At 40.8% G+C, this 16,503-nt stretch overlaps 1 protein-coding gene across 5 annotated transcripts in view; it reads left to right on the forward strand.

Moving 5' to 3' along the window:
- Positions 1–16,503, forward strand: part of FAT3 (FAT atypical cadherin 3) — a 451,200-nt gene that overhangs the window by 385,706 nt on the left and 48,991 nt on the right. For all 5 annotated transcript variants that reach the window (XM_075198718.1, XM_075198719.1, XM_075198721.1 and 2 more), the window contains 4 exons: positions 349–582; positions 11,005–11,394; positions 12,908–13,122; positions 15,590–15,727. In XM_075198718.1, coding sequence (XP_075054819.1) covers positions 349–582; positions 11,005–11,394; positions 12,908–13,122; positions 15,590–15,727 — 977 coding nt within the window. The remainder of the gene's footprint in view (positions 1–348; positions 583–11,004; positions 11,395–12,907; positions 13,123–15,589; positions 15,728–16,503) is intronic.

The following is a 16,503-nucleotide window of genomic DNA, read 5'->3' on the forward strand; positions in this document are numbered from 1 at the left end:
GGGGGGTAAATTTACATTTGCTAATTTGGCAAGTTTCCTAACTTGCATCACATCAGGGATTTCTCATAACTATTAGGCAGCCACGGTCTCATTCTGGCTGACCTCATATACTTTAATTAAATGTAAAGCAGGTGGGTTTCACAGTGGAAGATCAATTTGACAAAACAATAAAGATCTTTTGGGTCTTATTCATCGCAGACTATCAGTGTTTTCTCCAGACTTAATTGCTTCCTTTGTATGTGGGAAATTAAACTGCGTGTGCACCGGAGAGGGAACGCAGCAGATGTCACAAACACAACTGTCACCGTCTAATGGCAAATACCGTCTTTTGTTTCCAATCAATTGCAGGTGAGCTGAAAACCTTGTTCCCCTTAGACCGGGAGAGGATCCCCGTCTACAATCTAATTGCTCGAGCCACAGATGGAGGAGGAAGATTTTGCCAGTCGAAAATTCGATTAATTCTGGAAGACGTGAACGATAACCCCCCAGTGTTTTCGTCTGATTATTACAGCGCCAGTGTATATGAGAATACCGTCACCAAAGCCTTGCTCACTAGAGTGCAGGCCAACGACCCGGATGTGGGTGAGTACACAATCTTGATTTTAGAAACAGCTGCTAGCTTACAAGTTAAAGGACATTCATAAGGTGCCCAGTGCAGTTACATAAATACCCACCACAAAAAATAACTGTGCGATTGCACTGCTGTGCTGCGATGCTGCCACGGATGGGCCATTATTGGCCAATCCCTTTTTAAGCACTATGGATGGAATTCGTCCTCCACCAGCAATGAGAGTCTGTTTTCTGATTTAGAGAACGGGGAACCTCTACTATTACTTATTGTGGGGGGCAAGATTAATTAAGAAGGAATTTTCCAAACGTAGACAAACCCTTTAAACTGCGCTACCACCTAGTAAAAATGTTTACTAAGATATCCCTAAACCAGCCCCAGTGGAAAAGCAGGGGTTGACCTGTGACCAATCGCAAGCCGCAGACAAGAGATGTCCCTTGTGATTGGCCCTTCTGCTCACACTCCCTCCCTCCACCATTTAAAGTTTATTACAGAACCGACAGAGCCCCAGGAATAAAGTACTCCGACTAGGTGGATGGAGCACCTGGTAGAATTTTATGGTAGTAGTGCAGCTATGAATTAAATTAAAACATATTTCAGTTTTTGACCACAGAAGTCTGAGTTTATGCATTCATATAAGGTGTTATATCAGCAAAGATCAAATGGGCAGAACAGTGGCACAATGGTTAGCATTGCTGCCTTTCAGTGCAGGGTTTGTCATGGGTTTGATTCCTACCAGGGCCCTATCTGTGTGTTCTCCCCATTTGCGTGGCTTTCCTCCAACACTCCAAATATATATTTGGTAGTTTAATCGGCTTCTGATGAAATTGACCCTACTCTGTATGTCTGTGCGGTAAGGAATATAGATTGTAAGCTCCATTGGGGCAAGCACTGATGTTCGTAGTGAGTTAATTGCTAAACAAAACTTCTTTTCTGTTATTTATGTTCTTTTTTAGTATTATATATATTATTATAATATGTTAGGTGGTATATCTTTATTTGAGAAATTGTAAACATGGACTCGCCCCATAAGAGCCAGCACTTAACCCTGCAGAAGTGAACACCTTTCTGTAGTTTAATTTACAGCTGCATATCTTCCCAAAAATAAGCCCTGCCTCCAATTTGGGCAAACTCCGCCCTATCCTCCAAATCACACCCACTTTCCAGCCCTACCCACTCTCTCGCTCAAGCTCCACCCCCTTTAAGGTCTGCAAATCAATGCAGTTGCGGGCGTATGCATTTAATGAACATCTTGTACACTAATCTATTGTACTGCAATCTTTACTATACAAACTTCTGGACTATTTACCACTTTACAGTCACTGCCACGTCATTTATCTGCTATGTATAACAATAGGCTCCACTTAGTGGGTTTATCTATTTAAGTAGAATATGTATCTTAAAAATACATTTATTAATGTTGCACCATACATAACTGTAAGTGATGTTTGCAGGCTCTGATGCTTTCTCTATATATTTGTCCTGACTATTTCCTGAGCTAATAAAAATGTTTTGGCTGACTTTGGATTGCTACACTGACAGCTTAGCCTCTCACCGTTACCCATATTTCTTTGTCAGGCATATTAAGCGACCACTACTCGAATCCATTCATTGTTCATTCATTGTCAGGACGTTTAATAGTTCTACACAAACCCAAAGAAATAATTTAATGCTGTAGAAATCTAAAGCAGCGTAGACATTCAAACAATACAGAACAGCAGATTGTCCCTTCATTTCCCTCTCGTACAATATATCTTTGTCATCATTTCTTGCTTCTCTACATTCATTATATTTATTAGCATGTGTTTTATCCAGGGGACCGTTTCCATGTGTAGGTGTAATATATGAAATACTCGGCTTTACTCGTCTGTGTCAGGAAACTAATTGTTCTAAGATTTGTCACAACTCATGGGCCCCATATTAATGACAGCCGTAGTCCTTTCCATCACATATCTCTATTGTACAATCTCCCTGTGTGACAATTGTTCAGATATAACTGGAATTATGTGGTAGATTTATCAAAGCTTCTGAAATAGAAGAACAGAGGTGTTGCCCATAGCAACCAATCAGATTCTAGCTATCGTTTATCTAGTGCACTCTGGAAAATGACAGCTAGAATCTGATTGGTTGTTATGGGCAACATCTCCACTTTTTCTTTTAAGAAGATTTTATGAATCTTTCCCTATATCTCTATGTTTAATCTGAAAAAAGTGATATCTAAAAGGATTATGATTGTACCTTTGTCATATTTCATCATCTTATCTTCCTATATCTATGCATGGCAGGGGCTGATGTGAATGATTAGACATTCTGGGCCTGATTCATTGAGGCATGCGAAACAAACGTAAATTGCGTGTTTGTTTTAAACGCACGTAATTCGGGCATACGCACGTCCGTATACAACTAGAAGCGGATCTGAATGAGCGTGTGTTGTGGACTGTCAATACACTGCAGGATACGTCCCATACATGTGGGATATAAAGTCCCAGCAGACTGCACAGAAAAAAAATAATTCAGTTATCGTCACCTGCTAATAATATAGTAGTTAATGAAAACAAAATATATTTTTTTTCAATAAAATACATTTATTAGGATGTTATATATGTCTACTGTACATAAAATGTATTTTTACAGTTTCTCCTGAATGTAGTTTGCAATCGAGTTTCGGGGAGTCCTCCCGTTCTCCCGGATCCCAACGGAGACGGGGCTTAATGATGCATTTCACGTAATCAGGTCCCACCCCCACAATGCAATGCCATGAACAATAGTATTACATCGCAGGGGGACGGATCCATGGTAACACAATGAGGTCTCCACACCCCTTCCTTGGAGGGGAGGTCGTAAAAGTTAGCAAGTATGGATAAAATGTTCATTAACGTCTGTGTGTAAGAAATCATTACTGAACAGCGGCAATTTATTTGCTCTTTCCTGTTTTCTGAGCTCTCTCGCTACTGGATTTCCAGATAACAGATCCTATACCTATATGTCAAAGACCGTGTATTACTAGGATGATTAATATACACGAAATTCTGACTAACAGTCACACATACTGGGCCTGAGTCATTAAAGAAAGTAAGGCAAAAAAGGGAGTAAATGTTCTCTGAGACAAACCATGTTACAATGCAAGGGGTGCAAATGAGTTTATTATTTTGCACATAAGTTAAATACTGGCTGTTTTTTCATATAGCAAAGAAATACTTACTAGCTTTATTTTTACACTGACATTTAAAGTTGATCAAGGACATGCCCTACCCAACTATAAATGTGTCCCCACATTTTATCTTTACCCCCCCCCTCCAATGCAACATGGTTTTTCCCAGGTGCAAAGTTACTCCTTTTTTATGCTTTGCTCTCCGTAAATACTCAGGCCCAGAGTGTGATGGTGGGCTCATGATGGCTCAAATGATTACAGCTTTGTTACCTACATTAGAATCCATTAATACTTAAATATGTGGGAGGAGCTTCAGCTCCCTGTAATGGAATGGGGAGGTAACATTTTAGGATGCAGGAGGAATTCAGTGTAACTCTGTACAATGTATTTTATCTTCATGGTTCATATCTGAAAATTAAGATTTTGGTGTCCCTACAACCATGTAAAATCATATAGAGAAAATACCTCTAAATAGCTGTAGCCCCAGTGGTGTATGAATTATTTTAAAGTATTGCCCCCGGTGCCACTTTGAGGGGTAAACCCTCTCCCTCCCCATATTATAAGTGGATGAGCATAGAGGTCATTGGAGCTTGTTGCGTTTGGAGCACAGCTTGATAAATGTACACAAGCCCTTATTTTTAGCCAGATACACAGCAACATGGCATGATAAGGTTTGATGTCACATGTCAATGAGTCTTACCGGCAGGCCTCCAGAGCAGTATTTTACTCTATTGGTGTCGCAGTGTTTTATAGCATGGTGTAAAATCCCCCTTTTTTTCTATAATTATAACGTGCAGCCACTTGAGTGATTAAGGTCACACTGGCTAACTTTTATATCCTCCTTACTATGGCCCCGCCTCCTGCTGCTCAATGCCGTTAATTGCGCTATCAAGCCCTGTCTCCGCCCACTCCGCTAGGGAGGGTGCCTACTCACGAAATTCAGGAGTCTCCCGGACATTCCGCGAGATTGGGAAAGTATGATGTATCAACATACCTCCCAACATTTGGGTATCTTGCATCGGGAAACAGGGCATAGCCCAGGGAACACGGGCCCCATTATTTCCATGGGCCCCGGTACAGCGCGCCTGCGGCACCAATGGTAGTTCCGCCACTGGCATGGCCACATCACAATGGGGGCGTGACTACACCCCCGTAATCTTCTCCCTTCCAAAAAATATTCATTGTTGTGCGTGCCAATCATCCACCAGCGGGACAAGGCTGTCCCAATCAGGATGGAGGGGCATATCGGGACTGTCCCGCCTAAATCGGGACGGTTGGGAGATATTTTCAGTAACAAATTATACTTGCCCACCCTCCAGGTAGCTCCCGAATTCTGCGTAGGTCTTCCGGACTCCCAGGAGAGCAGGCACCATTTGCGGTGAATGCGTCATCTTGGCCCCACCCTCTACAGCGAAATGACGCTTTTGCGTCATAGCGTTGCAGAGGCAGGACCAAAATGATGCGCCCAGCCCCGCCCCCTTCCGTCTTCACACTTCTCCTCCCCTCCTAAAAAGTAGATAAGTATGATAAAAATGAAGTTGATTGGTAGAAAAAAACAACAACTTTGTTTTCCTGTGTAGAGTAAAACTGTTATTTAGAAGATTTATTTACCAGACAGACACTTCAAGGGGAAATAAGGCAAATATTTAGTGGCAATTGTTCTGAAAGCGCAAAGTAATTCTTACTTGAGCAAATGTCTACTTGATTTGTCAGAGAAGTTATAGCCTAAAGCGAGAACGTTTCCTTTTTTTTCTCTCTCTCTTTTACCAGCCACCTCTGTCTGAACTTTCAGTGTTAGCAGTTTAATCAAAAAGAAGCCTGTATCATCAAGATATATTCTTACTGATGCTATTAAAATGACATTTCTGTAGACGTTCCATTTTTTTTTAAAGACGTTTTTCCTCACAAAGTGATATATAGTTCAAAAAAACCGGAGACCTGGTGGATCTGAAAGAAGTTTAAACGGTACAGAATGTGTCTAGAATATACACCTTAATTGCAACGCAGTGAGATGCAAAGGTTGTGTCATATTCCGGGGAAACTTTCACTGAAACCATTATTAAAGTTTATTCACTTTTCAGAATCCCAACTTTTCATTAGACAGGAGAGCCGGTAGAGGCGAAGGACTATACAAGAATGGTTTATGGGGTTAGACATATTTGCTTCTAAATGATCTAACCTGATTCGCTTAATTTAAATTATTGATAGGATATTATTATAACTGTAAGGCAGTATAGCTCATAGTACTTTGGTCATTAGTGTCACGGCTATATAATATATCAAGTTGAAGCCATTTATTAGGATTTCTTATTTGTCGTTTTCATTTGGGCTACTGCAGGAAAGGAGAATTCCATTGGATTTCTAAACGGTGGACGTGAGGTGTTTGTATTTCCTTACATTTTATATGGAAAACCATCCTTTGCATTTATTAATAACACTGTAAAGACATTGTAGTGTGTATAGGCTGATGTGACTTTCACATGTATAACACTGTCAAGCTACATCTCCACACTATTGTTGAACGTTAGTGTGCACATTTGTACGCCCCCCTGTAGCAGTATTGATTTGTTCTGAGTTGGATGCATCTCCATATACGTAGAGGGCCACCAAGAGGAATTTGGGGTCCCGCTACAATAAACTTTTGCCCCTCCACCCCCCCCATAGATGAGATGGGAAAGGGCTGAGTATTGTCGCAGGGGGGCGAGGCCACACTTTAGGGGCGTGGTCAAAAGGGATGTGACTGCGTCACTTTAAACATGACATATTGGGGAGATTTAATTAGAAGAAAAATACCCACAATGTGTTTCCGTAATAGCCACGGATACACTTTGTGCGTATTTATTTTTAGTGAAATATTCGCTGATATTTGCTTGCGCCCCAAAGCGATGTGAGCAAAAATGAGCGGATATTTGTCCCGTACTACCAGTAAAAACACGCAGCCGCAATGACGAAACAGTGTTGCTTTTACCTACCTGTTATTGCAGCGTTCACAGCCTGGTACTGGGATCTTGTATGGATTCTGGAATGTTGGGACCTGTTTTTGAAAATGTATAGGTACATGAAATATTTACGACCGGGCAATAATTGAATACACTACATAACACAGATCACGCGGTATATAATACATACATTATAATAAAACATTACATTTATTACTCCACCCCCAGCCACATCACGCTACCCTCTAGCCAAATCACACCACACACCAGCAACATCAGGCCAAACCCCCAAGACACATCACGCCAAGCACCAGCAACATCAGGACCCCCCCGGCACACCATTAACCATACTTACCTACTTTTGAAGGCAGCTGTCCGGGAGGGGGTCCGTCGAAGGGGGCGTGACCATGCGTGCTGCACCGTTAGGCTCTGCCCCTGTCAATCTTAGCCAATTCTAGCAAATCGCAGCAGGGGGTGTGGCCACAATGCCGCGTTTAGCCCCGCCCCCACCATCTTGAACAACGAGGACAATGGGATCCGGGATTTTTGCCTTCCCTCTCGGGAGTCTCCCAGACATTCCGGGAGAGTAGGCAATTATGCCATTAACCCTCCCCAAACACATCAAACCCCCCCATCCCCCGGCACATCATTAACTCCCCCAAACACATTAGTAGCCCCCCAAGAACATCATTACTTCTCCCAAACACATCATTAACCCCCTCAGACACATCATTAACCCTCCCCCCTCCAGCATACTTACCTAAACTGGTCCAGCAGAGGGAGCAGTGCAGGGGTAAATCTCATGAGATTACCAAATTTAGAGCTCCTCGGACAGTGTGTGACATCTCCCTCCCCATAAACCCAGACACCCATTGTCTTCTATCTCGCACCCTTCACCCACGGACAGTGGGAGAAAAAGGAATTTAAATAAAAGAAAAAAATATTTATAAAAAAAACACCTTACTTGCTAGTGGAGGCCCGGGGTAATCTGTACACGCACCCCCTTTGCGCCCCTGGTTAGATGGTACTGAACTTACACCAATAAGAACATAAATCAGCATTTCCACTGTGGGTTTGCACTTTTGCACGGTCATAATTGGGCCGTTCTGTCGGCTTGGCATGATGTGTTAATTTGCAGTAATTAATAAAATAAAGGCTTTGTGTAAGCTGTGGAAAACAGGGACAACAGAAACGTGGCCGTTCGGCCTTCAGTTGGCTGCTGCTGGCTGCGAGTAAAATGTTTCTTATTAATTTGAGCGACACCAGATGATCCCGCTGCATATTTTGGAAGCATGAACGTTTTACATGTGGCAACGGCACAATGCTGTTCATGGCCTAAGTCTTGCAGGTTTTCTTTTAAATGTGACTATATTTTGTATGTATAAAGTTGTTCTCCTCCTAGTAGTATTCTTACACAGTTTAATAGCTCATTCATTCCTCCTTATCCATAATTATTTTTGGCTAATTCATTTGCACGAACAGATGGTGAAAACAAGCAGTCAGTGTAGATAGCGTTGCTAACAGTCAGCAAATTTACATACAATCAGTAAAAAAATTCCCCTTTTTTTATCGTCAGTGTAATTTATTTTATAATTTTTTCAGTATTTTTTTTTTTTAAGACTTTATTTATAAAAGTTTGTCACAAGAGGTAATTACAATCAACAAGGATAAAAGATACAATATATATATTTTTTTTAACGTTTGTTTTGATACTAAAATATGTATATATTATTGGGTATGATTTAAATAAAAATCTTGTTATAATACATATTATTATTACTATTATTTTAAATTAATAATTACTCACTATTGTTATTTACAAATGTACATTACATATTATTATTTTTAATACATTAGCCAATATTAATATTAATAATTATTATACATTATAATACAGCAGATATAAGATTCCTTCTTGTTTATGTATGAAAGTTGTAGGGATTTAATTGTACAATACACCCATAAAACCATATAATATAATAAATAAATTAATAAAAAAAATGTTTTAAGGGTTTGTAAACCTGACTGTAGTACGGCAGCGTTCTGCATGCCGAATGTTGCTGAAATCCATCTCTCTTGGTGCTTAGGTACAATTAGTGGACTTCCTCTGTCTATCCAATGGCTGCTTATTGCTGCCCTATAATACAGTCTACGTTTATTATGGTGATTCTATATGGCTATGGTTATTATTTCCTATATGTTCTCATATAAATACAGCATATCAAATGGTACTTACAGATTGTACAATAGTGAAGAATATCTATATGTGGTTTTTTCTATATATATTATAATTGTTTATATAGCGCCACCATATATATAAACCACCAGTGCTGTACAGAGAATCACAGCAGTTCCTGCCCTATTGGAGATGCACAGTTTTCTGCTCCCAGATAGGACCCTGGTCGGAATCAAAGCCATGACCCCAGCCAGGGGAGGAACTGGCATCGCCGGGTCATGTAATAAGATGTGGGTATGGGACCAGCAATGCCGCTATTGCATACTTGCCCAATCTACCAGGATTGTCCGGGAGACTCCCCCGGGTCAGGCTCCTGGACTCCCAGGAGAGCTAGCCATTCTCCCCCATCCTGCCGACTTCCTTCCATGACGCTATTCCTGATGAATCACTGCATTTTGACTCCCACTCCTCACGGCAAACTAACACTTTTGCATCATTCTGTTGTGGGGACAGGGCCAAAATGACACAATCCGCTCTGTCCCCTCCGTCCCCACACTTCACCTCCCCTCCGGGGTTTTCCAATGGGAATGAGTAAAAAGTTGGTAAGTATGCGCTATAGCCTCCTGACACCTCTTTTGAGAGCAGATCGGGAGCCTCTTCTGGGCATATGTGGCCCGTTACATACGCTGGCTCAGGGGACTCCTCCGCTCTGTTCTTGTGAGAGAAGAGAGGGAACTTGGGAAGAGCGGGGTGTAACCTGGTATTGCTGGGCTCCCTCACCGTCTAGTGCTTATCCCTTGCATACGTGCTTGCAATACCAGCACTGAACACTTGTCTATCTCACCAAGCTGACTTCAGCATAGTTGCATCAGCTAGTGTTTATATCCTGAAAGCTAACGCCTGCAGAGAAGGAAACACAAAATGCAGTTAGAAGTAAGAAGGAGGCTGGACAGTTTCAAAGCTGCTTAGCGGTATATGTTACACATAGCAACCAAACTCAGCAATATTATTATGCAGGAGGCCAGGCATTGAGGTATCCACTAAAGTAAATCTTGCGGGCACCATGTTGTATTAGCAAATCTGTATATTTAGACATAATATATTAAACTTAGTCATTTATTTGAAAGTGGAATTATCATTGAAGTATCTGAGAAAGCTCCAGCTTTGGGATAACTGATATATGGAACACCTCCTGCATGAAGCTGTTTATATAGGACGTAACATTCTGGCTGAGAGCCTGGTTTTGTGCTTCTCAGGATAAGTGTTGTGAAAAGCACAGTTTAGATTGTACGGTATGCTGGATAGTGCGGAGTCCCCCCTGATCCTGTAAATATTCAGGAGGCCGTGTCTCAGCTCGGTCGATTTAAACATACAGTATAATTTGTTATTTTGACACATCTAAGCCGATGATCCTTTTGGAATGTGTCACTTTTTAAAATATTCCCCCAACCAGCAACACCCTAGCTGCTAAGCCCAGGACACAAAGGGAATTGTCAGGCAGGGCTTGGTGTGTGGCTGCTTCTGGAATTCTGATTTAATTAGCACTGAAATGACTAAACCTGCGAGGAAGGGGCAGACATGTGTGCACCTTTCCCTTCAGATCTCATTAGTGCAGACAGTTTCCGCATGCAGATCTACATCACAGAACCATGGGTAATACTTGGCAGCTCAGCAGAATCTAGCAAGGATTGAGACAGCAGTCGAGAAATGTATTTTATTTTATTTTTTTAGGAATTTAGCATTGATAATTGCTATGTTAATTGGAAGAACAATGTGCTACTGACAAGGTATCACCTGGCACTGGCCAAGAAACGTGTCCGCCATTTTCCAAGGAATTACATCCACTAGGGACTTGCAAGTAATATTGCAGCTTACAGTAAATGCAATTATACCAATAAGTAATAGCTTCCTAGGAAAATAATGTGAAAATAAACATGTATTTGCTGTTGTAGTGTCTGGAGTTCTAATATAGATGCTCTAGATTTGGTATACATATTGCATTTTAACAATGGTAAAGGGCCACAATGGACTTTCACGTAACATTTTACCTTGGTGACCTTTTACCGTTTTTGGTATAGGGATTGCATTGATTTTTCTTGGAGCAAATGGCACCTACATTGCTTATGTAGTTCAAGCAGTTGGTGAGAGTCTGTGTTGACTTGTTTTTTAGGTATAAATCGAAAGGTTGCCTATTACTTGGTTGACTCTGCGGATGGGCATTTCACTGTGGACGAACAATCCGGAATCATTGTCCTAGAGCAGCCACTAGACCGGGAACTCCAATCTTCTTATAACATCACGGTGAAGGCGTCAGACAGAAGCCCCATCCAGTCCCTGTCTTCATTTGCCGTGGTTACCATTGCGGTATTGGACGTTAACGACAACCCTCCCGTATTTGAAAGAAGAGATTATCTGGTCAGTGTTCCCGAGGATACAGCCACCGGTACCCAAGTGATGGCGGTGTTTGCGGCAAGCAAAGATATCGGCACAAACGCGGAAATATCATACAGCTTCAGGGCGGGAAATGAACATGGGAAATTCAAAATCAACCCAAAAACAGGTCAGAAATGGAAGTTTAGTACTAGTCTTTTAAAGTTGCATTTTGCTTATTTTGCATCAATATGTGGTTCTATCAGCAGAGGGTGCTATTTACTAACGAAGTGCAAATATGTACTAATGACCCATAACAACTAATCAGCAATTACCTTTTTTTTTATATAGTGCAATTCAGACAATAAGTCATTTATGTACTGCAAAAAGTGGAAGTGTTCTATTGTCATGTGCGCAGTTTTGTGCCAGTGCACCTAGTTTTCAGAGGAAGCGGGGATGGCAATGCATATGGAAGTGCAGGAGTTTACGATAGCCGGTGGGAGGAGGGGGGTGGATTTTTTTGCGAAGTGCAAAATCAAGATTTTATTTTGTGGGAGAGAACGTTTTAATTAGAATAAAGGGATGGAGGAAGCAGAGATTATCCCCACTTTTTACTACCTGCAGAAGGTATCCTATTAGAGAAGGTCCCGCCTCTATACTTATAATAGAATGCAGTTTGCACCTTCCTTCTGCACTTCTGCAAATATTTCTAGGTGCACTTAAAAGTCTTCAAACACAGAAAAGTGCCATTCATAAACTCAGTCCAGGGGGTAATTGTATCAAGCTGCGAGTTTCCATCGGGTTTCAAAGTGGAGATGTTGCCTATAGCAACCAATCAGATTTTAATTATTATTTTGTAGAATGTACTAAATAAATAATAACTAGATTCTGATTGGTTGCTATAGGCAGCATCTCCACTTTTCAAACCCGTCGGAAACTTGCATCTTGGTACATTTACCCCTTGGTGTCTCCTCAGTGCCAATAATTAATTTAAGCCAGAATGAATGAGGATAAACCGAGCTGTAATTTAGGAGAAAACAGAAAAGTTGAAATGAATAAAGGAGGGATCCTAAAGTGGAAATAGGTTGGGTGTTTACTGCCCCCACCCTGCGTCTTTTCCTGTTTATCCGCCAACCTACAAAACTGGGCACGGGGGTGTTTCCAAAGAACCTGAAGAGGGCGTGCCCCTTGTACTGACCTGGTCGACCAGTAAGTACACTTATAGCGGGCATGTAGTAGAATTGCGGGTGCGCGGATTTTGAGATTCGTAAATTGCCCTTATTGAAAATGTCAGGATGCTACCGGAGGCTTCACGATGGCGTTTTATTAGTAAATAACTCCCGAGGGCAATAATTACCTACTACATTACAGGCGTGGCTGAAATTATCACAAATTAATAGATCTGACGCCATCTGTAGAACAGCATTTCAAGATATATAGAACGCCATTTGGGATGATGGTGGCTGCATCCGTAAGTCACTTTTTACCAGTACTTATGAACAGCGCATCCTTTAGACTTGATAGATTCGATTTATTTGGTCAACAAAGTCGAGTAATGCAGAATCCGTGTCTGTGTCTTTAATGTGCATTGTGGTGGTGGTGTTGTGTGATGATTCGAGGCTGCCTATAAGCGGAGATTGTGATGACAAACACACCGCTATGTGAAACAAAGTTTAGACCTCCAATTGGTTTTCTTTTTACAGGGGCCATAATAGTGGTAAATTCTCTGGATTATGAGGGCTGCAAACACTTCTACCTGGCGGTGGAGGCTAAAGACGGTGGCGCGCCTCCACTCAGCGCGGTGGCAACAGTAAGCATCAACTTAACCGATGTCAACGACAACGCGCCGGTGTTCAGCCAAGAGGTCTATAGCGCCGTCATCAGCGAAGATGCCTCTATCGGGGATTCTGTCGTTATGGTAAGGATGACATTTCAGCTATTAAATGTGTTTATTGTAATATTGTAGAGGCTTTTATTGTTTCTTCTTCACGTGAAGTGTGGGGGGGATCGGCTTGTGTCCTATCCAAGGTCACTCTATAAAAAACAATTATTGAAGAATGTGGTTTACAACTATCTCTTAAAAAACATAATGAAACTTTTATTGACTGAATGAGTAAACATGTCGTAATCTTAAAAAGTAAACGTTATCCTTTGTGCTATAAAGCGAAGAAGAATATAAAAGGCTCTAGTAAGTGTTTGAAAACCACAATTATATTTACAGAGCTGGAGGAAGATAAAAGTTATATTGCAATGATGATAATAACGATAATATTATTATTATAGTGTTTTCTTTTAACAACCTCCTGACCAAGACAATGTTTTAGGTTGTGTATTTTGTTGGCAATAAATAAAATAACTTTTTTTGTTTACTAAATAAAATGTCTTGTTTTTCTCAGTTGAGATGAAGCTTTATGGCACCATATTACAATAAATATCTATTTATTTATTTTTGGCCGTTGTATAGAAAAAAAATAGCATAATTAGGCAAATAATACACTTTAAAAAAAAATGTTTTTACATTTTATTCAAGGTCAGATAATCGTAAAAATATAAAACACAAATAAACAGAATCAGTCACACACTACTTATAAATGGGGTATGAATGTATAGAACGACAATGGCACAAAACTTTCCACCAAAAATTTGAGATGAGTTATGGGATTGTCCGCCAGGGTTTTATGATTTTTTTAGAGGGAGAGGATGGAAGAGTAGAGGGGACCAGGGGCAGAGGGAGGTTTCAAGCTCAGGGGGTGTAAAACGTGAGTCGTGGATTTGGAGTGGCAGATTGAATTGAAGGAGTTGAAGGCAAGTGGGTGTTATTGTGGATTGCCCAGGGATCCTAGGTCTTGCAGAATCGTTTATATATCATACTTGTCAACTTTTTCTCATTGGCTTCAGGGAGATCCCGTGGGAGGTGGGTGTGCAGGGGTGGGGCTTGATGAATCGCATCATTTTGGCCACGCCCCTAAACGATTGTCATAATTTTGGCCAATTGCAGCAGGGGGCAGGGCTATTTACACCAATAAGCCCCACCCCCGCCACTTATCTATTGCGGGAACTAGAACCGGGTGGTTGCCCTGCTCTCCCAGGAGCCCGGGTGGTCTCCCAGAAATGCCTCCAGGACATTCCGGGAGAGTAGGCAACTATGCGTTAAAGAAAAGCAGCTAATGAACCTCTAGAGACTGAAGTGTCTTTTACATTTCTGTCTCCATTACTGAAGTCATGTTGTCTTACCTGTCAGCCTTTGATTAAATCTTGGTCTCCATGTAAATGGCCACCTCCATAGGCATCAATACATGGACATAGGACACAATTTCTGAACTGTGTCATCATGCCACAGATGGTGAAGCCAACCACGTCTTGTACTGGCTCAGCATCAGGGAGAATGCCAGACTCTTCAGGGAGTGAGGGAGATCACCCCTATTTCAGGGAGTCTCCCTGACATTCCGGGAGAGTTGGCAAGTATGGTGTATATTCCATACAGTAGACATACCGTATCCTTTTAACCGCTGCCACAAAAGAAGGAGGAGCTAGGGATTGCCACTCCGCCGTGAGCTGGTAGGAAGAAAGCAGCAGAAATAAATTGGCGCCAGAGCTTGAGATGGTGCATTGTAATGTCCGGAGGGGCCAGGGGGGAGCAGGCAATACTTTTGGTATGAGCAGAAGCTCAATTTGCAAGACTAAACGGACTAAATTCTTTAAGCAATTGGATAATTCGGAGCATGAGCACCAAATATTTAGAAAGATTCTGCGGAATGGACACCCTCTCCAGCCTCTATCAGAATAATTTTACCTAATATTTGGGAGCATAGTACTAGCGATGTAATAATTTGTTGGCATTCTGCTTGATCGTAACACCAATAGAGCTGGATGGAGTGCGCTCCCAGATCTCAGACCAAAATTCAGCTTTTTTTATTTTAAACCGTTTACTCGGTGTAATCCCTATAATTTACCTGTGAATGTAATCCGCTGGCTCCCCTGAATCCTGTTACTGCCCCCTACTGGGGAAAGACATTGCTGGATTTAGAGGGGGACAGCAGATAGCGTTGGCTTTGCCTAGTGTTAGAACTAGGGTTATGATTGAGACTATAAATAGACTTGAATTAAAATTGAGAATACCTTTCTTACATTTGTCCCAGGACATCTTTGGATCACAAGGGGAGATGCCCCACTTTGAAGTAAGAGGTATCTTGTCTTTCTGGGGCCCTAAGGAACTGCACCAGAAGCTCCATTAGGCTGGTACTAGGAAGTGTAATGTTAGGCTTCCTGATATTTGGATTACTATTTTGCATGGTCATAATGGCAGCCTGGAGGTTATCGACGTCACATATAATATAAACATTTATTAATTGATTTTTATTTTTATTTTATTTTTTTACTTTAAGGTATTCGCTGAAGATCTGGACAGTCCTTCAAATGGACATATTCATTTTTCTATTGTTAATGGCGACCAAGAAAACCAGTTTACGGTCGATCCAGGTTTGGGACTAATTAAAGTGAAGGATAAATTGGATCGGGAACAGGTACGGTGGTGATATTTCATTTGCCTTATTACAGTCTATGTAGAACATGCTTCTGTGACTCAGTAACATCATATATACATCATACAGCACTGGGCTCTATCAGTCTGTCGTATGGGTTCTGATTACTTTATTTGACACTAATACATTGAATGACCTTATTAATAACCCCAGAAAATAAAAAAAAATAGCTTATATTTTATATTAATATAGAACACCATTTTAATAACTGCAGTAATATATATATATATATATATATATATATATATATATATATATATATATAAATATAGAAATCCATGTGGTACAGTATAGTAGATTTACAGTATAATATAGGATATATGAATCACAGTTATATCCACTATAGAAAACCTTGTGGAAAAAACAACTGAGAAGTCCCCTGTAAATCGATATAAATGTCTCATGCACATTAGGTAGTAGACTTATCACACCTTCTAAAAAGGAAAAGTGGAGATGTTGCCCGTAGCAACCAATCAGATTATAGCTCTCATTTATCTAATACATTCAGAAAAGTAGGAACAGTGCCAAGAACTCCATAGATTATTATTAGTAATATTTAGAATTTGAACAGAGGTCTTGTGATCAGAAGAGAATCTGATACATTGGGGATTAATTAAAGACTCAGAGGTATATTTACTAAACTGCGTGTTTGATAAAGTGGAGATGTTGCCTATAGCAACCAATCAGATTCTAGTTGTTATTTTGTAGAATGTACTAAATAAATGATAACTTGAATCTGATTGGTTGCTATAGGCAAC

Source organism: Mixophyes fleayi, chromosome 2, assembly GCF_038048845.1.
Source record: "Mixophyes fleayi isolate aMixFle1 chromosome 2, aMixFle1.hap1, whole genome shotgun sequence".
Classification (NCBI taxonomy): domain Eukaryota; kingdom Metazoa; phylum Chordata; class Amphibia; order Anura; family Limnodynastidae; genus Mixophyes; species Mixophyes fleayi.